The sequence below is a fragment of the Pimephales promelas genome, chromosome 22 (assembly GCF_988280905.1).
Source record: "Pimephales promelas chromosome 22, fPimPro1.hap1.1, whole genome shotgun sequence".
NCBI lineage: Eukaryota > Metazoa > Chordata > Actinopteri > Cypriniformes > Leuciscidae > Pimephales > Pimephales promelas.
Genome location: NC_142790.1, coordinates 463,881 through 485,356, shown reverse-complemented (window position 1 = coordinate 485,356; position 21,476 = coordinate 463,881). Strand labels below are relative to the sequence as shown.

At 42.7% G+C, this 21,476-nt stretch overlaps 2 protein-coding genes across 2 annotated transcripts in view; one reads left to right on the top strand and one right to left on the bottom strand.

Moving 5' to 3' along the window:
- Nucleotides 1-21,476, top strand: part of col15a1a (collagen, type XV, alpha 1a) — a 59,309-nt gene that overhangs the window by 34,324 nt on the left and 3,509 nt on the right. The window contains exons 13-39 of the mRNA XM_089125942.1: nt 114-245; nt 4,091-4,144; nt 4,413-4,448; nt 4,569-4,676; nt 5,121-5,186; nt 5,268-5,303; nt 5,443-5,484; nt 5,916-5,978; nt 6,132-6,167; nt 6,246-6,329; nt 6,416-6,481; nt 7,892-7,945; nt 8,085-8,150; nt 8,273-8,308; nt 9,702-9,755; nt 10,054-10,110; nt 10,843-10,893; nt 10,981-11,022; nt 12,242-12,263; nt 12,427-12,452; nt 12,576-12,656; nt 13,613-13,757; nt 16,594-16,667; nt 17,163-17,337; nt 17,533-17,591; nt 18,823-19,020; nt 20,801-20,910. Coding sequence (XP_088982068.1) covers nt 114-245; nt 4,091-4,144; nt 4,413-4,448; nt 4,569-4,676; nt 5,121-5,186; nt 5,268-5,303; nt 5,443-5,484; nt 5,916-5,978; nt 6,132-6,167; nt 6,246-6,329; nt 6,416-6,481; nt 7,892-7,945; nt 8,085-8,150; nt 8,273-8,308; nt 9,702-9,755; nt 10,054-10,110; nt 10,843-10,893; nt 10,981-11,022; nt 12,242-12,263; nt 12,427-12,452; nt 12,576-12,656; nt 13,613-13,757; nt 16,594-16,667; nt 17,163-17,337; nt 17,533-17,591; nt 18,823-19,020; nt 20,801-20,910 — 1,973 coding nt within the window. The remainder of the gene's footprint in view (nt 1-113; nt 246-4,090; nt 4,145-4,412; nt 4,449-4,568; nt 4,677-5,120; nt 5,187-5,267; nt 5,304-5,442; nt 5,485-5,915; nt 5,979-6,131; nt 6,168-6,245; nt 6,330-6,415; nt 6,482-7,891; nt 7,946-8,084; nt 8,151-8,272; nt 8,309-9,701; nt 9,756-10,053; nt 10,111-10,842; nt 10,894-10,980; nt 11,023-12,241; nt 12,264-12,426; nt 12,453-12,575; nt 12,657-13,612; nt 13,758-16,593; nt 16,668-17,162; nt 17,338-17,532; nt 17,592-18,822; nt 19,021-20,800; nt 20,911-21,476) is intronic.
- Nucleotides 275-2,696, bottom strand: LOC148969498 (uncharacterized). Its single transcript, XM_089125812.1, has 3 exons — nt 2,643-2,696; nt 1,531-2,041; nt 275-525 (listed from the first exon to the last, which is right to left on the bottom strand). Exons 1-3 carry the CDS (start codon nt 2,694-2,696, stop codon nt 275-277), a joined length of 816 nt encoding a protein of 271 aa, XP_088981938.1.

Genomic DNA, 21,476 nt, shown 5'->3' with positions numbered 1-21,476 from the left:
TGTAAGTCAACGCTTAAAATAGTGTCATAAAATGATTTAACACTGAACAGAATGAAACATGAGGTAGTCATTATATAAATGTGTATATCCTTGTGTTGCTGGATTCTCACCAGGGTCCTCCTGGGCCTCCGGGTCAACCGGGTCCTCCTGGTCCTCCTGGTCCTTCTGTCGGAGCTCACCCAGGGCCAGTCGGGCCCCCCGGGGCTCCTGGGAAGGATGGGGAGATGGGCAAACCGGGACTATCGGTGAGTAAACGATCTTGAACTGCACTGCATTACAGAAACTTTGGGTTTGGCTCTGAGTTTGGCTCTGGATCTGAGTTTGGGTCTGGATGTGATTTTGGGTCTGGTTCTGAGTTAGGGTCTGGATCTGAGTTTGGGTCTTTATCTGAGTTTGGGTCTGGATCTGAGTTTGGGTCTGGATCTAACTTTTGGTCTGGATCTGACTTTGGGTCTGGATCTGAGTTTGGGTCTGGATCTGAGCTTGGGTCTGGATTTGACTTTGGGTCTGGATCTAAGTTTGGGTCTGGGGGTCTGGATCTGACTTTGGGTCTGGATCTAAGTTTCGGTCTGGGGGTCTGGATCTGACTTTGGGTCTGGATCTAAGTTTGGGTCTGGATCTGACTTTGGGTCTGGGGGTCTGGATCTGAGTTTGGGTCTGGATTTGACTTTGGGTCTGGATTTGACTTTGGGTCTGGATCTAAGTTTGGGTCTGGATCTGACTTTGGGTCTGGGGGTCTGGATCTGAGTTTGGGTCTGGATCTAAACTTGGGTCTGGATTTGACTTTGGGTCTGGATCTAAGTTTGGGTCTGGGGGTCTGGATCTGACTTTGGGTCTGGATCTAAGTTTCGGTCTGGGGGTCTGGATCTGACTTTGGGTCTGGATCTAAGTTTGGGTCTGGATCTGACTTTGGGTCTGGGGGTCTGGATCTGAGTTTGGGTCTGGATTTGACTTTGGGTCTGGATTTGACTTTGGGTCTGGATCTAAGTTTGGGTCTGGATCTGACTTTGGGTCTGGGGGTCTGGATCTGAGTTTGGGTCTGGATCTAAACTTGGGTCTGGATTTGACTTTGGGTCTGGATCTAAGTTTGGGTCTGGGGGTCTGGATCTGACTTTGGGTCTGGATCTAAGTTTCGGTCTGGGGGTCTGGATCTGACTTTGGGTCTGGATCTAAGTTTGGGTCTGGATCTGACTTTGGGTCTGGGGGTCTGGATCTGAGTTTGGGTCTGGATCTAAACTTGGGTCTGGATTTGACTTTGGGTCTGGATCTAAGTTTGGGTCTGGGGGTCTGGATCTGACTTTGGGTCTGGATCTAAGTTTCGGTCTGGGGGTCTGGATCTGACTTTGGGTCTGGATCTAAGTTTGGGTCTGGATCTGACTTTGGGTCTGGGGGTCTGGATCTGAGTTTGGGTCTGGATCTAAACTTGGGTCTGGATTTGACTTTGGGTCTGGATCTGAGTTTGGGTCTGGATTTGACTTTGGGTCTGGATTTGACTTTGGGTCTGGATCTAAGTTTGGGTCTGGATCTGACTTTGGGTCTGGGGGTCTGGATCTGAGTTTGGGTCTGGATCTAAACTTGGGTCTGGATTTGACTTTGGGTCTGGATCTAAGTTTGGGTCTGGGGGTCTGGATTTGACTTTGGGTCTGGATCTAAGTTTGGGTCTGGGGGTCTGGATCTGAGTTTGGGTCTGGGGGTCTGGATCTGAGTTTGGATCTGGATCTGAGTTTGGGTCTGGATCTGAGTTTGGGTCTGGCTCTGAGTTTGGGTCTGGCTCTGAGTTTGGGTCTGGATCTGAGTTTGGGTCTGGATCTGAGTTTGGGTCTGGCTCTGAGTTTGGGTCTGGATCTGAGTTTGGGTCTGGATCTAAGTTTGGGTCTGGATCTGAGTTTGGATGTGGATCTGAGTTTGGATCTGGATCTGAGTTTGGATCTGGATCTGAGTTTGGATCTGGATCTGAGTTTGGATCTGGATCTGAGTTTGGGTCTGGGGGTTTGGATCTGAGTTTGGGTCTGTATCTGACTTTGGGTCTGGGGGTCTGGATCTAAGTTTGAGTCTGGCTCTGAGTTTGGGTCTGGATCTGAGTTTGTGTCTGGATCTGAGTTTGGGTCTGGACTGGGGCTGCTGGTCCCAGATGGTAAACTCAAACCACGCACCAGAAAGGCATTTATTTCCACTCAGACTCCAGGGTATAAGAGTGCTCGATTACATAGACTCCGGGGTAATTCTAGCACAGTATCAGTAGACGGCAGCATCGAGATGTCGTGCTCGACCACATGTAGTGCTTGGGGCTGAGGCTCACTCCTGTCCAACGGACGACATATTAAGGAGTAGTCTGGGACTCGGTCATGATGCTGGCACAGTTGTCTCCTGTGTGTATCGAGTCGTTGAAGTAAGCTTGGCCAACGCTAGTGCAGACGGTGCAACTAATCTGGAGGAAGTTTGGCCAGCAGGACATAGATCTGTTTGTGTCTCAACTCACATTGTTCCCTTCTGGTTTTCCCTCACTCATCCAGCTCCTCTGGGACTGGACGCCATGGTAAGCCTTCAGCTGTACGCATTTCCCCCGATTACTCTGCTCTCAGGAGTTCTAGTCAACTCCCATTAGTAGCCCGCTCTGGCCGGCCCTAGTGTGGGTTTCAGACCTGATAGCCCTCCTGGACGCTCCCCGTGGAGATTCCCGTCAGGAGGGACCTCATAACACAGGCCTAACACCGGCCGGGGCTTGATATCACACCCCCGGTCCGAGATGTCGAAATTGTGGGTTTGGCCCCTGAGGGGGATCAGTTCCTGAACGCTGATCTCTCTACTGAGGTAGTGGAGACCAAACTAAATTCTAGTGGAGAGTATTCACTTCATGGTGTAGACCGCACCAGCTGGACCCGGCTTCAGTTCCCCTTTCCCCCTCTACACATAAGGTGTTTGTGATGGCAGTGGTTGACTTCCATGTCCCCCTGGATAACAGCTCGCTGGGAAGGCATCATCTCGTTACACGTTTCCTCCGTGGTACCCGTAGGACGAGGCCTCCGGCTCAGGTAAGGATACCTGCATGGGACCCCACCATGGTGTTAGTAGGGTTAACCTACGACCCTTTGGACACGGCATCAGACAAGTGTCTAGCCTTACAAATGACATTTTTCTGGCAATGTCGTCTCATAGGAGAGCAGGAGACTTGCAGACCTTGTTGGTTGCTTCCTCCTGTTTAGAGTTCGCTCCAGGAGGATTGAAGGCTATTCTTTACCCAAGACCCAAGGCACCTACTAATGGTCCGGCCGGTGGTCCCTCAGGCCTCCACCCTCCCCAAGCGTCCGCAGAACGGGACGTCCAACGGCGGAGTGGTCCTCGTCACACCTTTATCAGATTGTATAGTCTGGACCTTCCGGCGACCCTGTGCATCTCTTCTCAGGGAACAGTGCTTACGGGGTTACCTGAGACTATTTTTGATGGATGATTTCCAGGGTGTTACTGTGCTATATTTAAACTGAAATATAATTTTGAGATTGCATTGTTTTGAATAAAATCAGAGCATTTAGATGCTAAAATCAGAGTGCTCTTGAACACAGATACTTGTCTTCATTAAAGGCCTTCAGATGCGTTGGCATTGCCACTCCAGGGTTATTACAGTTCTGTGAAACATGACATTACACAGTTATCCAGACCTCCAGATTGATGTAATTGTTCCAGAATATTTTGTCTTGGGTGAAAATCAGATAGCGTATTAATCCACTAAAGTTTTCAGATGAACACTGGCCCGTAAAGCGGTGAATCGAGCCCAGATCCGCCCGCAGGAGCGTGATGGACTAACATTCATGTCTTTTGCTTAACTGATATTGATCTGCTCCGCTCGAATTATGGAGCACGAACGCCTCCGTTACGATGGGGGAAACGGCCTAACCGTACACTTCAGCGAACTCCCCGTTTCCAGCTTAAAGCCAACGCTTGTGTTAACCCATCCGCTGTAATGTCATGAGTGTTTCAGCCTGACTGAAGAAATGTGAAAACACTCTTCAGATTGCTGTTAGATCTGTACTTACTTGTGTGTGTGTGAGTGTGTGTGTGTGTGGTCCTAATATGCTGATTTCTGTCACTTTAGGGTGCTAATGGACGAGACGGTGAACCTGGGAAAGACGGAGAAAAAGGCCAAAAGGTAAGATGTGTTTTATATAACCTTTAACCTACGTTTTTTCTTTACCACTGTTTGTTGATTTTAGTCATTATTTAATTCTGTGTTTTATTTGTCTCTAAGTATCTTTGAAAATGTAGTTTTGTGATTATTATAGATAAATATTTGAGTGGTCCGATTACTACCTTCCACAGGTAATTTCTGTTTAAGCTAATAACGTCGTCATGTGCCGCTGCAGACTGGGAGAAGCTGTTTTCTAGGCAGGGTTTGAAACGTCTTGTGTTTTTGGCAGGGGGACGCAGGTGTACCTGGAACCAGTGGACCAAAGGTAAATTCCTGTAGATGATCGTGATGTTTCAGATCCGCAGTGTTGGGGAAGATATGTGAGTGAGTAAGTCTGAGATTATCTGTAAGGTAACTTCAGATCTGCTGTGTGTGTGTCCCTCAGGGAGATCCAGGGGTCCCGGGACAGCGAGGGCCTGAAGGAGCTGAGGGCCCCAGAGGACCCCCCGGACCCCCCGGACCAGCGGGGAAACCCTTCAGCTTCGACATGATGGTGTGTTTCACCTCCAGACCTCAGTCTCTGTGTTTAGCTACTTAAAATCAAGGGAAGGATTAAGAACATGCATATGTTCATGTATTTTTGTTGTTTATTTATTTTAATCATTTATTTATTTGTTGTTTTAACTTATTTTTTTTCTTTATTTTACTATTTTTTTCTAACTTTTTTATTTATTTGTTTATTTTTACTTATTGTTTTCCAATTTCAATTATATATTTATCATTATATTATTTATTAATTATTCATTATTTTAGTTATTAATTCATTATCATTCATGTATTCTTTGTTATTTATTATTTTATTTCATATATTTATATTTATTTATATTTCTTTATTTATTCTTTGTGTACATGCAAGTGAGGGATGTTTTATTAAAGAAGCAGATCTTTTGAAACCCACTGCAATGTTTTCTGGCTCTGTCTCGGCTGGTTTCTTCAGGATCTGGAGGGCTCCGGCCTGGATGGAGACAGTGGCTTCAGGCCGCTGCTGCCCAGAGGACCGCCCGTACGTACATGAACACTCTGAGTGTCTTCTGTGTGTTTCAGCCCAACTGCAGCTCATTCTCATGCATGTTCTCTCCCTCAGGGTCTTCCCGGGACCCCCGGACCCCCCGGACCACAGGTACTGCACCAAAACAAATCATGATCGGTCAATACATGTCGTTTTACCCATCAGTCCCAGGGTTCTGCATATCTGTCTCATAACCCTTAGATTTGTTCCTCCCCATCATGTTTAAACGAACACAACTCTACACTTTTAGGGGAAAGACGGAGCCGACGGCCCTCGGGGTGTTTCAGTGAAGGTCTGTTCTCCTTCATCACGTTCATACACACACTTCCACAACTGTTTCCATTCCCGCTTTCCAGCGCTGTTCCCGGCATGTGTTGCCCATTATCCTGCAGTGTCTCCAACACACGTGTGCGGCCCCTTCCTCTCAGTGTAGTTCAGAGGAGAACTCACTTTATAACGGCTTTATATCACATCATACACTAGGCCGCAGAAGTTGGATTCAGGAATTGATCAGGGAATTAAGATTCCACTTAATAAATTGCTCCCATGATACACCATTAATTTAGCATCACAAGTTCTGTGCAGGAGAACTACGCAATATATTATTTTCTATATATTATATAAATATTATAAGACTTCTGCCACACAGAAATTCATTGAACACATAATTTAACCTTGTAAAGCTTGTAACGTTGCGTGATGATGTCTCCTCCACTCCACTAGGGGGAGCCGGGCGCAGACGGAGCCGATGGACAGCCCGGGTCACCTGGACGCCCTGGGCCACAGGTAAACATACAACACAAAATATGTTATATAAATTTGTGCAATCTATTCATTCTTTTTCCATCGACTTATACATCCTTTAAAAAAATAAAAAAACATCTAGAAATGTTTTAAATGTGAATTTGTCCCTAATTAGCTATTTTTTTTTGTTTTCAGGGTGAAAGGGGAGAGAAAGGTGATTGGGGTCAGAAGGTTTGTAGCTAATTCTCCTTCCTGACGTGTTTCTCAGAGTCTGCTCTGATGCTAATGGTGGACGTGTGTGTGTTTCAGGGAGAGAGAGGCCTGGATGGAGTGAGTTTACCTGGCCCTCCAGGGCCTCCCGGGCCCCCGGGACCCGTCTACAGCCTGCATGAGGTGAGGACATTAATGAAAGGTCACACTGGATTGATTCATCTGACAGGGCCGGGTAATGATTGCAGTGAACTCTTTCTCGTCCTCAGCTCATGCTCAACGACACTGAAGGGATGTTCAACCTCTCCGGGGCTTTTGAAGCACAAGGTCCACCGGTAAGAAGCAGAACCTCCTCGTCTCGGGTCCACAGCCCGAGCCTCCGGAGAGCCCTTCAAAACACAAACATCTTCTTGTTCAATCATATTTATACTAAAGTCACCCTAAAGTTCAAATGAAAATCACCAATTAGAAAAGACAGCAGTGAATTAAAAAGACGAAAACAAAAAACATATCAATTTAATCAGAAGACAATATTGAATCAGAAAAACATTGAATCAGAAAAACGTTGAATCAAAAATTGAATAAAAAAACATTGAATCAGAAAAACATTGAATCAGAAAAACATTGAATCAGAAAAACATTGAATCAAAAATTGAATAAAAAAACATTGAATCAGAAAAACATTGAATCAGAAAAACATTGAATCAAAAATTGAATAAAAAAACATTGAATCAGAAAGACATTGAATCAAAAATTTAATAAAAAAACATTGAATCAGAAAAACATTGAATCAAAAATTGAATAAAAAAACATTGAATCAAAAAACAATTGAATAAAAAAACTTTGAATCAGAAAACAATATTGAATTGAACAGTGAATCATTAAACACACATGATGAGTGTATCTGCTGTATCAGTGGCTGTGGTCAATGCATGTTTCTGACTTTCATTGACCACCCTGAATATCATTTCGCAGCATTATTAATATTATTAAAGAAGCAATTACTATGAACATCCACTTTTAACTAAAAAAATAAATCCTTTATGAAATCCAGAAGGGACAAATAACAGCTGTAAAGTCATTTTCCCTGTTTTATGGTGGAATGCACATTCAATATAAGATTACAATGAAATATCACTTAACACACGCGTGTCATCTTTCCAGCGTTCCAGACGTTATCTTCGTGATTTTTAATTTCCAAACTGCTTCCCGCAGAGAAAGGCTCAGGAAGACGAGTCACTGAAAGCCACACACACACACACACACACACACTCACAGCGCAGGAGTGTAAACACTGCAGTGTAATTGAATTATTCACAATAATCATTGAAGCCGCCTGTGAAACAATTACACACATCAGCTGTGCTTTACTGTGTCCCTCACAAGGGGTGTGTGTGTGTGTGTGCTTCAGTGTCAGGCTCGCAGATCTGGAGATGTCATGAAACACACACACAGCGTTCAAGCGTGTGGTTGGAGATAATAACACACACATCGTCTCACAGCGGCGAAACACACTCCATGTTGTGATGGAACATTTAACTGCAACAATTACTGGAATTATGTGTTTAAGCATCTGAAACGAAGTTTATTGTTAAGTTAATAACGTGATTATAGTGGAGAGCTTTGGCTTTTGGATCATTTGGATATTTGTGTGGGTTTTGCACTTGAGTGTAAAAGTTTTGATGGAGTTTAATTACGTTACAGCAACGATGACAAACATAAAGGAGTTTTGCTTTGATCCACAGGGTCCGAGAGGGCCGAAGGGGGACAGCGGGGCCCCGGGGGTCCAGGGGTCAAAGGTGAGAGACCAGACCAGACTACAGTGTGTGTGTGTGATATTCTGATTCCACAGTTTATCATGAGAAGTTCCTGCAGCTGATGAATAGGGATGTTAGGAGTGTGTGATTACAGTAATAATGTGTGTGATTGCCGCTCCAGGGTCAGAAGGGAGAGTCGGGGTTCGTGTCCGGAGTCTCGGGGCCACAGGGGCCAGCAGGACTAAAGGTCACTCACTACTTCCCCAATGCTTTAATCGCCCGATCCTCCGGATCTCGAGCCCGAGACGATAGGTCCGTCATGGTTGTGCAGTCTTGATCTGATTTCCTTGTTTTTCCTGTAATCCTCAGGGCGAGCGTGGCGTTCCTGGTCCGCCTGGGCAACAGGTGAGAGGAGGACGTCATCGTGACTGGCATTCATTCATATTTTCACACTTATATTTCATTATGAATTCTCCAAATGAAAGAGGGATCGTGTTGAATAATAATGCAAACACAGTATTTCTGCTACTCCTCCGTCACATCAGCTCCACCTGATGGAGTCAGTCAGTTATTTGCTTTTCAGTCCCTCCAGGATTTCACGATTTTTTTGTGTGATTTTTGCGATCAAAATGACTGATTTTGTGGTGGTAATTTCCAAAAATTTGTGAAAAAATTTGCGATTTATATATAACATTTACCATAATAGTATTCAGTCCTTCCAGAAAAACGCGGAGTTTTTTTGTGATTGTTGCGGGCAAAAATTGATGGATTACGCGGTAAACTACTGGCAGCTGTGGTTGCCAGCATCATACCGTAAATGTATGCAATTTTATGAGATGAAATTGCAGGAATTTGCAAAAATTGAGGGAACTTGCAAAAATTGCAGTTTGATGAAAAAGAGAAAAAAAAGTGATTCCCCCAACATCCTGTTAATGTAAGAGTCATTTCTTATTACTTCCTTTGATAAGCAAGCATACTACATCATAGAAAGTGCTGGGAATATTTAATTTCTCATCTTGTTTTATTTCAGACTATAACGAGTGTAAATAAGGTGTGGCCCCTTTAAGAGCTCTCTGCAGTGTTATATGTGCGCCTCGAACACCCCATGTGTGCGGGTCATTTCTGTTTGATGCTAATTCTTTTATCTTATGTTGTTTATTAAGTAACGTTGTGACGGTAGAACGTGTGACGGACAGTTATACGAGTTCGATTTGTGAGATGTCGATCGCCTCCGTGAGTCTGTCTGGCGTCGCGTAATTGCGTCACTTCATAACGTTCCCATGGAAACAGGGGGAAACGGCTGCTCTTGTGTGAAGCAAACGCAACATTTTTCAACTTTCTGCTAAGATACATGTGACTTTTTTTGCAACGAAAATGCGAGGATTGTGAAATTATGCAAACCCCGCATATTTTGCACAGAAATCGGCAATTTATGTGGCGAAAGTGCGGCGTATTTGAAAAAATGCGGCCCCCGCATAAATATGCGGACTTTTGCATTGAATTCAGCGATCGCATAATCACGTTTTTCTGGAGGGACTGGCTTTTTGTCCAACTAAAACACCACAAGAAGCAACAAAATCACAGCCAATCACATCATGCGTTTAGAAGCTCTTGCTCTTGATAGGAAACAGCAGTGACGGATTAAGAGTTAAGAGTCAGACTCCTCTAACATTTTCCAATTCACATATTTTTGAAGTGCCTTTGCTGATTGTGTTTTATAATAAGTCGAGTCCAGAGAACAGACACACAACGAGAGTTCAGTCTGATCTCTGATCTGTGTGTTATTAATCTGATCCAGGGCCTCATCGGACCCTCTGGACCAAAGGGGGAGTTTGGATTTCCAGGACGTCCGGTAAGTTCCCTGAAAAACTCAATAAACAACAATATAACATAAGTGTCATTAACATTATATAGTTCTTAAGAGGAGCAGGAGCGTATCATTCAGAGGTTTGGGGTCAGTGAGATGTTACTGTGTCTCTTCTGCTCACTAAAGCTGCATTTATTTGATCAGAAATACAGTAAAACAGTGAAATATTATCCCAATGTATATGAGCTGTGTTTCTATGTGAATGTGTAGTAAAGTGTAATTCCTGGTCAAAGCTGAATATTGCGATGAATCGATGATGTACGGGTGTTGTGTGTGTCCTCAGGGTCGTCCAGGGGTCAGCGGGCGGAAGGGAGAGAAAGGAGAGTCCGTGGGTTTACCTGTGAGTCCATCATGTGTCGTGTGTTACTGAGCTGAAGTGATCTGGAAATCATGATGCCGTGTCATCGAGCTCTTTTACTCACAGCATTTCATGTCTTTACTCAAAGCTGTATGAGGTCCAGATTGCTGCCCTTGACATCCAGCATTTATAAAGGGCTTTGCCGTACTCTACAAGCAAGACGTTTATGTTTTTATCTAAGAAATAACAGTTATTCATCGTTCAGGGCAGCTGCGCAAGCTTTACATCACAACAACACAAACGTGAAGCGTCTTCAGAGTCCGTTCTCCTGGCTCTCCCTCATGTCGTGTTCGGGTCATTTTGACCTGGAAAGGATTTTCCCCTACCTGAAAATGCTAGGTAATGTTATTACATTGTGTCGTGTACATCCGCAACCACCCTCAGAGGCTCTTCACCGTAGCCTTCCTCGCCCGAATGACAGTCCTCAGTTCTGTACTCGGGTTGGAGGACTTCGACTTCGAGAGGCAACACTCTCCCTCCACTGCTGCAGGTGTGAGGAGATGACGGCTGCCTTGTGGCACTGCCCCCTGCCCTCTGCCCGTGCCCTCTGCCCACTGCCAGTCTTATATAGACGCCCGTCTCAAATACAAGCTGGAGCAGTTTGACGATTTGGGAGAATAAAAGTCTGGGCTAAGATTGATGCAAAGTCTTTCATTCCTGATGATTCCCAGTGTCTGTCGTGATTCTTTAATGATTCCTCTTGTTTCCCCAAAGGGTCCTCCGGGTCCTCCAGGCCGTCCAGGGCCCTTCAACTGTCCCAGAGGAGTAAGTGTGTGTGTGTGTGTGTGTGTGTGTGTGTCTCACACAGACTGTGTGTAAAGCTGTTGCTCAGTGTGTGTTTATCTCCCATAGACCGTGTTTCCCGTCCCTCCTCGGCCCAACTGCAAACAGCCCGTGAGTGACTGAGTAAAGCTCATCTTCATCTTCATCATCCTTCAACTCTCTCACTCTAACTCTGATCAAGAAATATTCCTCTCAGTGAGGATTTCATTCTCATATTTAAAGGAGAAGTGCGTCATTTCTGCACCAAAACAAATATTATGATAGTGTTATTTCATTTTTTTAGTATTTACTACCAGTTCCACTTTATTATTGAGCTGTTCTTGCTGCAGTGGAATTATACATTTACGTTCAGAGTAATATTAACTAACTAAATGCACTCATTCTGGGGTTAGGGTTGGGTTTAGTTACATGTAATTATTACTATAGTAACACATTTAACACGTCTAACAAGGACGCTGGACACATTCATTTACTATTTACATACATTTTTATCATATTATGTGTTTTCGTCAGTATTATACAGATCACTCTAGATATCAAACTGGGATATGAGAGAGATGATTTGAACACACACTTGACCTTTGACCCCTCTCAAGTGTTGCACATCATAACACTGCAGCACATACGCATAACCTGAAGGAGATACTGGCAGCATGAGTTTATGGCCCATAATGCCGTTCTCTGGGCTGGGTTTGATCATGTGAGACGCCTGCACGTGTGTGTGTGTGTGATGGTCATAACGGCTCGTATGGATCATAAGAACTCGTCTCGGCTTTCAGAGTTTTTGCACATCATGAATCTCTAACACTGATTTACAGTTCTTCCTCAAAGCTCCACTGCATCATCATCATCTCATAACTCATATACAGTCAGTGTTTAATAGCAAACACACACGACGTCTTTAATAACACACATGAAGGCCGTAGAGTTGAGCATATCCCATGATTCAGTGCGTATGATCCATAGCCCGGTGTTTATGGCTGTTTGTGTCCGTGGATCATCAACTTCCTGAACTTCGGTGAATCACTATAAACCTGAGATCAGCAGTGTTAGCTCTCACACACACACACACACATGAAGAACACGAGTGTGTGTTTCTTCTGCTCGTTTGATTCACACCCAGATGTTGTATACTGAGTCGCATTAACACACACCTGTCTCTCTCTCTCTCTCTCTCTCTCTCTCTCTCTCAATTCAATTCAATTTTAATTCAATATAGCTTTATTAGCATGACTGTGTAACACAATGTTGCCAAAGCATCAACATATTATATATAAATAATGATATGATCTCTCTCTCTCTCTCTCTCTCTCTCTCTGCTTCTGTTCAGCTGAATGGAGATCCCACTCGAGGTGTGTTATTTCATGATCATCACACACTACTGTTCAAAACTTACACCAAACATATTACACAAAATAATGACAATTAATTTATTCTAATAGTTTATTCTTTTATATTGTTTTAATGTGATATATGAATAATTTAGTAATGAGTGTCTGATCTGTTCTCTCATAGGCCACACACTGGAAACCAGAGTCACTGTGAGTTTCATCACACACACACTTTAATGTTTAATGTGCTTTAATGTTTAACCGGTAAAGTTGTTTTTATTTGTGTGTGTGTGTGTGTGTGTGTGTGTGTGTGTGTGTGTGTGTGTGTGTCAGGCTGATAAAGGCTTCATAGGAGAGAAAGGAGAGAGAGGTGAAGCGGGGATGCCGGGGGATCCTGGAAAGTCTGGTTTGTTGGTGAGTCACACACACACACACACACACACACACGTGGCCTTTTATAAAACCTCTGTTTCTGTTTTCATCAGTTCTTCATTAGACTCAAAGATGCATTTATTTGAACCCTATAAGCTACTGTATCATATTTGATACACACATCTCGAATCTGATCAACCCGTCACACTCAATCCAGTCCTTCTGTGTCCGACTGAACATCACACACACACACACACCTGTAATCTCGATCTCCTGCAGTCCTTCTGTGTCCGACATTTTATTATTAGTTTTGATTTCTCCTCACACTCCCTGTTGTTCTCTTCTCTCGTAACTCAAAGTGTTTTCTGATCTTTCTGTGCGATTCAAGGAGTGATTTATTGTAAATTTGCCATTTCTCATTGGTTAATCTGAGGATAATGACTCACTTTCTGACAGATCATATTAGAGTGAAACGTGACTTTTCAAATATTGCAAAATATTCTCAAATTCTTATACCTGACCTAGAGCAGATAATCTCAATAACTCATCATCATAGATTATGGTATTTTATGGATTTTCTTGACTTTTTTTTTGGAATAGTTAATCCAATTTATTTCTATGTTTATCAATATCAATATCAATGTCAATATCAATTTTATTTGTATAGCACACTTAAAACAACCAAGGCTGAACAAGGTGCTTCACAGATATAAAATACAACAAGGCACACAGTAAAACTACAACAATAGAACATTATAATAGACAGTGTATGATATATAATGAAATTAAATTTAAAAATTTACCAGGAAAGTAATCACTCAGATAAACATAGTTAAAATTTTAATTTTAAAATGAATAATTTACTTACTAATTCAAATCCACATGCTGTTACTCTTCAGAGTAAATTCTGCACTAGAAGTGCTGTTTAGTTTGAGTGGGTGTGTGTCCAGTGGTTCTGCTGGGAGTGTGATGGGTAATGATTCAGGGTTTGTCCGCAGGGGCCTAAAGGGGAATCTGTGGCCGGGCCCCCGGGTCACCCAGGCCCTCGAGGACCCCCTGGAGCACCAGGTTTGGGCAGAAGTGGTTTTGCTGGACCTCCGGGACCGCCGGGACCTCCGGGACCACCCGGACGATACGCTTCCGGTGAGGAGAACCTTAAAGCACAATCAGAACATCTGACCATCAACAGTCCAACCCAACCACACAAATGTGCTTTATCAACACACCGCCGTCCTCATTCCACAAATCCACAACATATCTGCCGGACCGTCCAGTACAGACACACGTATGAGCAGATCTGATCATAAAGACCATGGATTTCTCCTACAGATTAATAACGGCAGAAGCTGACGAGCAGGTGTAATCATGTGCCAGCAGCTCAATTAATTACAGAATCTTTATAGTTGGGGGCCTTAAGCACATTTTCGCGCAAATTCATCTAAAAGCGCCAAATTTGGCACAGATGTAGCTCAGGTCATACTGAAATGATTTAGCTAGGGCGCCGGAGCCAGCGACCCTCGGGGCCAAGATGGCGGCCAAATCCAATATGGCCGCTGCCCGAAAAGGGTTCCGGCTATAACTTTTGAACCACATGAGTTACAAATACAAACTTAAAATGTTTTTCACCTTAATTGATCATGGGAAACACATAGAAATGTTTATATTTATGACCCAGTATATCTGGACCCCTTGATCCTCCAATTCCAATATGGCCGCTGTCCAAAAAAGCAGTTTGGGCTGTAGAATGGGGCCTTACATCCCATTGTTCGCGTAAATTCATATACAAGCACCAAATTTGGCACAGATGTAGCTCAGGTCATACTGAAATGATTTAGCCAGGGCGCCCAAGCCAATGGTCCCTGAGACCAAGATGGCGGCCAAATCCAATATGGCCACCACCTAAAATGGATTCGACTATAGCTTTTGAGCCAGATGAGATATAAATACAAACTTGATGTCTATTTTACCTTTTCTGGCTATGGGAAACCCATATGAATACTTACATTTATGATTGAGTATATCAGGACCCCCCAAATTTCCTAAATACAATATGGCCGCTGTCCACAGTCTTGAAAAGAATACAGGTTCCAGACTTACACAAGCATAAATATAAATATGCCAGTGGACTTCCTGTGATCAATAAACATAAAATAGACACCACATCCTCATTTGTAGCGCATTTGGTTCAAAATTTGTTGCCAAAACCCTTTTTCGGACAGCAGCCATATTGGGGAGTCCTGATATACCCAAACATATATGTAAGTATTCCTATGGGTTTCCCATATCCATAAAAGGTAAAATAGACATCACGTTTGTATTTATATCTCATCTGGCTCAAAAGCTATAGTCGAATCCATTTTAGGTGGTGGCCATATTGGATTTAGGGAATTTGGGGGGTCCTGATAGCGATATTTTTTTTTTTGAAAAAAAATATTGTGTCCTGATATACCCAATCATAAATGTAAGTATTCATATGGGTTTCCCATAGCCAGAAAAGGTAAAATAGACATCAAGTTTGTATTTATATCTCATCTGGCTCAAAAGCTATAGTCGAATCCCTTTCAGACGGCGGCCATATTGGATTTGGCCGCCATCTTGGTCTCAGGGACCATTGGCTTGGGCGCCCTGGCTAAATCATTTCAGTATGACCTGAGCTACATCTGTGCCAAATTTGGTGCTTGTATATGAATTTACGCGAACAATGGGATGTAAGGCCCCATTCTACAGCCCAAACTGCTTTTTTGGACAGCGGCCATATTGGAATTGGAGGATCAAGGGGTCCAGATATACTGGGTCATAAATATAAACATTTCTATGTGTTTCCCATGATCAATTAAGGTGAAAACATTTTAAGTTTGTATTTGTAACTCATGTGGTTCAAAAGTTATAGCCGGAACCCTTTTCGGGCAGCGGCCATATTGGATTTGGCCGCCATCTTGGCCCCGAGGGTCGCTGGCTCCGGCGCCCTAGCTAAATCATTTCAGTATGACCTGAGCTACATCTGTGCCAAATTTGGCGCTTTTAGATGAATTTGCGCGAAATTACCTATTTATGTGCTTAAGGCCCCCAACTATTATGAAAATATAAAGATAAACAAGCTTTTACAATATGCATTATTATAAGAAATGAGCAAAATTTTAACTTCTTTAAATTCTAACTTTCACAATAATAAATGCCTTCACACACATAGTACATAAACCGTCCTGTAGGTGGAGCCAAATTGAACTTAAACGAGTCCTACTCTGCTTTTCCTCTGAGTGTGGTGTGATGATGCTGTTAGATCATGAGAAGCTCCAGCTCTTCTCTATATGAGTGTCAGTGTTCCTGAACTCCTGAAACGCCTCCACTGTAGTCTTGAGTTTCTCCCGGGAACGAACACGTCACAATATTCCTCATTATAATAATTAATGCGCAGAATAAAGGGGCGGGGCCTGGTTGAGTTAGTTAGTAGTGTGTTAAACTGGAGGTTATGGAAAGGGGCGGGACATTTCCCAAACACACTCGAAGCGCTCGACCAATCACAACACACTGATCCAGCCAACCAATCAGAGCACAGTGTGCTTTAGGGAGGAGGGGCTTTATAGAGACAGGAAGTAAACAGAGCGTTACTGACAGACTGGGAAGAGAGGAGCCGCAACAATGGAGAATATGAGGAGAATAATCAACATTCAAGCAGGAAAACCTGTTCTAGGAGAGCCTGAAAACTACATCAAGCCTCTTTAAGATGAACTGTATTTATAAAGAGAGAGTGGTGTTTGATAAATCATTCATACATTCACATTTAGGATCATTACACACACACATCTTTATACCTGAGGCTCTTATAATGGTGACGCTTTACATCTGTTTATCTGTTTCTCAGCATGTTGTTGATCAGAGATAATGATTCTCTCAGTGGACCCCTGCAGAGCGCTGTAGATTTCCCATCAGTCCTGCTGTGATCCCAGTGTGTGTGTGTGTGATCCTGTTGTTGTTTCAGGTGTGAGGATCCCTGGTCCTCCGGGTCCTCCGGGTCCCCCGGGTCCCCCGGGTCGAGCTGATCCCGCCGGAGCCGTGAGTAAACCCTCATATCTCTTCAACCAATCTGTCAATCATTTGCTTTAATGCCAAAATGTGGTCACATGATCTCGCCGCATGAGGAACAGAGTGAGCTGTGCTTCATACACTGGGAGATGTCACTGATGTGACTGCGGCTTTAAGGGAATACTTCCCTGCAAACTGATAATCCTGTCATCATGTCCTCCGCCTCACGCTGTTTCAAACCTACTCCTGATGAACACGAGGGAAGATGTTTTGAAGAATGGCGGTAACCGAACAGTTGATCGACTTCCATACTATGTGTTTCCTACTCAATGGCGCGCTGGGGCGGTTTGGTTATCGACATCCTTCGAAATATCTTCATTTGTGTTCATCAGAACTAAGAAACTCATACAGGTTTGAAATAACTTCAGTTTGCAGTGAAATATTCCTTTAAAGCCCTGAATATGTTAAATCGCTCATCTGGTGTCCTGTCGTGAGAGATATGTGGAGTTTGTGTCGTGTCCACAGGTTCGGAGGTTTGCCAGTGTGCGAGTGATGACGCAGGCGCTGGAGGACGAGGGAACGCTGGCTCTGCTCTCAGACTCCAGTAAACTCTTCATCCGAGTGTCCGGAGGCTGGCGAGAGGTTCTGCTGGGCGCTCTGATACACACACTCGAGTCTCCCGCCCTCGCACAGGATGATGTAATAAACACTCCTTCAGCCCACTACACACACTACACACACTACACACTTGTTATTGGGCAAGAAAACACTTTTTATTGTGGAAAAAGTGACTGTTTTAAATCTGATTTCAAATAGAGAGAGAGAGTGTGTGTGAGTGTGTGTATGTGTGTGTGTGTGTGTGTGGACTGAGCTTGTGTCTGTTATACCCTACTGGCTGAACCTCTGATGCTGAGGCCTCAATTCAACACACCTGAGATACATACGGGACAAGCAGTAAGTGTGTGTGTGTGTGTGTGTGTGTTGAATGGTTTGGCTTCTCCTAGTGTTAAGTTCTCCACAGTAAGCTCAGTGTAAAGCGAGTGTCATGTATCCTCCAGTAGTGTATCTCTGGCTGTCCCAGCACACACTGAACGCTCTCTCAGCCGCACACACACACACTTCCCCAGGCTGTCCTCCACAGAGAGACTCATGTCATATTTCAGATTTGTCATGGTTTGGTTATGAAAAGCAGCTCGGAGAGATCAGGCCTCGTCACTGAGTCTGTGGTGTCCAGCTCCTGTTTTAGACTAAAGGACGGTTCTTCATCATCCATGAGGAGATGCTCTGCTTTCTTCACTTTTGGACCATTTTTGTGTCTTATAATCAGGGTTTGAAATGAACAAATGCGGGTGAAGATCAACAGTGGCGGGAAACGCTTTTAAATCGCTGGCCAATTTGCATGTTATTATTATATTTACTCACTTTGCTGGGGAAGTCCGCGTAGCCAATCTGCCAAATCAAAAATCATCATGAGATATAAAACACAGCGTATTGCACAGAATCTGCTCATATCTGGCTTGAACACACGCGGCTCGACACAACTAATAACGGCTCGCTCGTTCATTGGCGTTGAAGCGATAGCGGAGATTAAAACGCTCTTGGTGAACAGAAAACACACTGTTGTTTTCCAACATCTGAGCTGTTTCTGATGTTCTGTGTCCTTCTAAAACACATGTATGGGGATGAGGATGAGGATGAGGAGGAAGAGAGATGATGGATGACATGATTTTGTTTGAATAAGGAATGAATGTATGAAATCCAAATTTTACAGTATATACTGTAAATAAGCTCTGATGTAATTAATCTGGTTCGTTTCTTTCTTCTTCTTCTTTCTCTTTTTCTTTCCTTTTTTTGGCTAGTAGAAGTTCTGAATGGCTGATAACTTTACAAAAAAAAAAAAGCGCATTTTCAATGGTTTGTGGGCAAAATGATTTCAATAATCTGTTTAGTAATCCTCCTTTCACACGAGGGCGAACGGTTTCCACACGCTGGTAACTGCAACTTCATATCTCACAATTTTGAGATTAAAAGGTCTTGAAGAGAAAAGAACAGAATTGTGAGTTATAAAATCTGAACTGTGCTAAATAAAGCCCGTTTATATTTCAGTACAATAGTCATCGTGTTTCTCAGCATTGGCAGTGTTTATTGTGTGTGTGGTGACGTGTGTACTTGTCCATGCTCTCAGCTGAGGCTGGTGGCCCTCAACACACCGCTGACGGGCAATCTGGGCTCCATCCACTCGGTGAACCAGCTCTGCAGAACTCAAGCTCAAGCCATGGGGATCAGGGACCATTACAAGGCCTTCCTCTCACACCACCTACAGGACCTGATTGACACCGTGCAGCCCATGTTCCGAACTCACACGCCAGTCGTCAACCTGAAGGTGAATGTCTTAGGTTTCACTCTCTCCTGCTCCTTTGTAAAGGAATCTCACCTGTTTCTGTTTTAAATACGTTTTTTTGTTTATTTATTTCAGTTAACGCTTATTTTAACTGTCACTCGCCCGTATACGGGCAACCTAAATTTACTTCACTATATTACTATTAAATCCTAATCTAGTCATGACAAACTATATATCGTTGGAAAGGTCTAAGACTCCTAAATAGATATTTGATATTTGTTTGTTTTTTTTTTCTTACAATTTATGAATGAACAGTAATATATGAATTTTTGACAAGAGTGCGCCTCAAAAAATTGACGTCATTACAGGAGTTTCTGACGTTTGTCACAAAAAGTCGACGCACACACTTTTAATAATTTAAACTTTGGTTTTTAGTGCTAAAAGTTCATGATAAAACATAATCTAGTATTTGTCAATAAAAAAAGATAAAATTATATTTTTAAAAGTAAAGTAAGAAGTCCTCTAAAAAGTATAATATATTATATATATATATAAACATTTTTTTATTATTATTATATCACATATTTTAGTAGTTATCATAAGTTAGGCATCATTTGAAAGCTTATGAACTCAGAATTCATCCTGTGAAAACCGTTTTGAAATTAGACGTTGCGTTACCATAGAAACGGTATTTTTTTATTAGGCCCCTCCCCTTTTGGGCATCATCTTTCATAATTTATTATCAAAACCTTTTCTAATCTTGACAAAACACATATTTTCAGAAAGATCTGAGTCTCAAGGTTCCATATTTAGTGACAGAAGTGATATTTGGATAGAAATGTATTAATTTGTTATGGCAGAATGCATACAATTAAATTCAGTGGAATTCAATTGCAACCGGTGGCTATTTTTGGTATAACGCCTAAACAAAATCTCATGGGAACTTCAATTTTTGTGATATCAACTTTAAATTTGGAAAACAACTTGGTTAGATATATAGCTTTCATTTTATAGTAATTTTATTGTGTAAAATATTTATTTTATATAAAAAATTATATATTAATAAAGTATGTTTTATTTACTGTAAATTTTAACTTCCATAACTTTTTCATACTTTAATTTTTTGAAGTGTTTTCACTTCAGTAATAATCTACTGTTTGTTTTCTTTAAAACAAGACCAAATTTGTGGATATATTCCAAAGCATTCTTGAATTACAACCATTTCAGTTTGTATAGTGCATTTTAATGTCAATTATCAAAAAGGGGGGTGACAGGTAAAGGGTTAAAGCAACACGTTTTTAGGGATTAGTTCTCTTCAGAATTAAAATTTCTTGATAATTTACTCTCCCCCACGCCATGCAAGATGTCTTTCTTTCTTCAGTCAACAAGAAATGAAGGTTTTTGAGGAAAACATATAGTGACCTCAGTGGGGTCCAACGGGTCAAAGGTCCAAATGTGAGTTTCAGTGCAGCTTCAAAGTCTCGACACGATTTTGTGGTTAAAGACTATGTAAATGTTTATTTTTGTGAGACTTTGAAGCTGCACTGAAACTCACATTTGGACCTTCGGCCCGTTGGACCCCATTGAGGTCACTATATGGAGAACAATCCTGGAACGTTTTCCTCAAAAACCTTAATTTCTTGTTGACTGAAGAAAGAAAGACGTGAACATCTCGGATGGTAAATTATCAGGACATTTTAAGTTTCAGTTGAGTGTAATAACCCTGGAACTGTCCCTCTAAGAGTTTAAATCCATATACTTCACGTTAGATTTTACGGGACAGTTTTAAATCTCTCTGCGATGTGTGTGTGTGTGTGTGTAGGGTGAGGTCCTGTTCAAGGACTGGGAGTCGATCTTCTCCAACCATCTCCTGCCTCCCGGGATCCCGCTGTATTCCTTCGACGGACGTGATGTGATGAGTGACCCCTTCTGGTCAGTACACACACTCTGAACAAGTGTTAAACACTCACAGCGTACGCAGCGTTGAAGATTATCCTCAAGTGAGCAGAGAGATTCTAACACACTTCAACAACTTCTTGATCCAATCATGTGCTTAAAAGCTTTGTGTTGGTTGGCTGAATGTTATTTTCTCATGCACATTTTAGGCAAGCAATCGCATGAAATGTCTCAGTTTAGTCCCATCATTCTACCTCATTAATTGCCTAAAGGCAGTCGACAAACTCTAGTAATGGTTTAGTGGTAAACAGCTTCGGTTGGAGTCTCTCAAGTATTGCCAACACACACACACACACACACACACGGCCCTCCTCCGTGCACTGACCACAGTCCAGACGACAGCGGCTACACCTCACATTTCTCCACCCGTGCATTTGTGTTTTTCTTCTCTCTTTAAGTGTATTTATACTCCAGGCCGGTAAATATAGCCTGCAGTGTGATGCTCCAGATGAGGCAGTGACAGCGCAGCAGCAATTGTGGTTTGCTGGAGCCTTTTTTAAGGTTGTTTGTGAAGTGGGACGTTTTTAGGATCTACGTGGACT

What these genes read in the sequence shown, in the direction of transcription:
- LOC148969498 (XM_089125812.1), bottom strand. Translation starts at nt 2,696, where the DNA reads ATGAGGTCCCTCCTGACGGGAATCTCCACGGGGAGCGTCCAGGAGGGC. An exon ending in GCGTCCAGGAGGGCTATCAG is followed by an intron (nt 2,042 to 2,642) that starts GTCTGAAACCCA and finishes ACTCAAACTTAG; the next exon opens with ATCCAGACCCCCAGACCCAA. An exon ending in TCCAGACCCCCAGACCCAAA is followed by an intron (nt 526 to 1,530) that starts GTCAGATCCAGA and finishes CCAGACCCCCAG; the next exon opens with ACCCAAACTTAGATCCAGAC.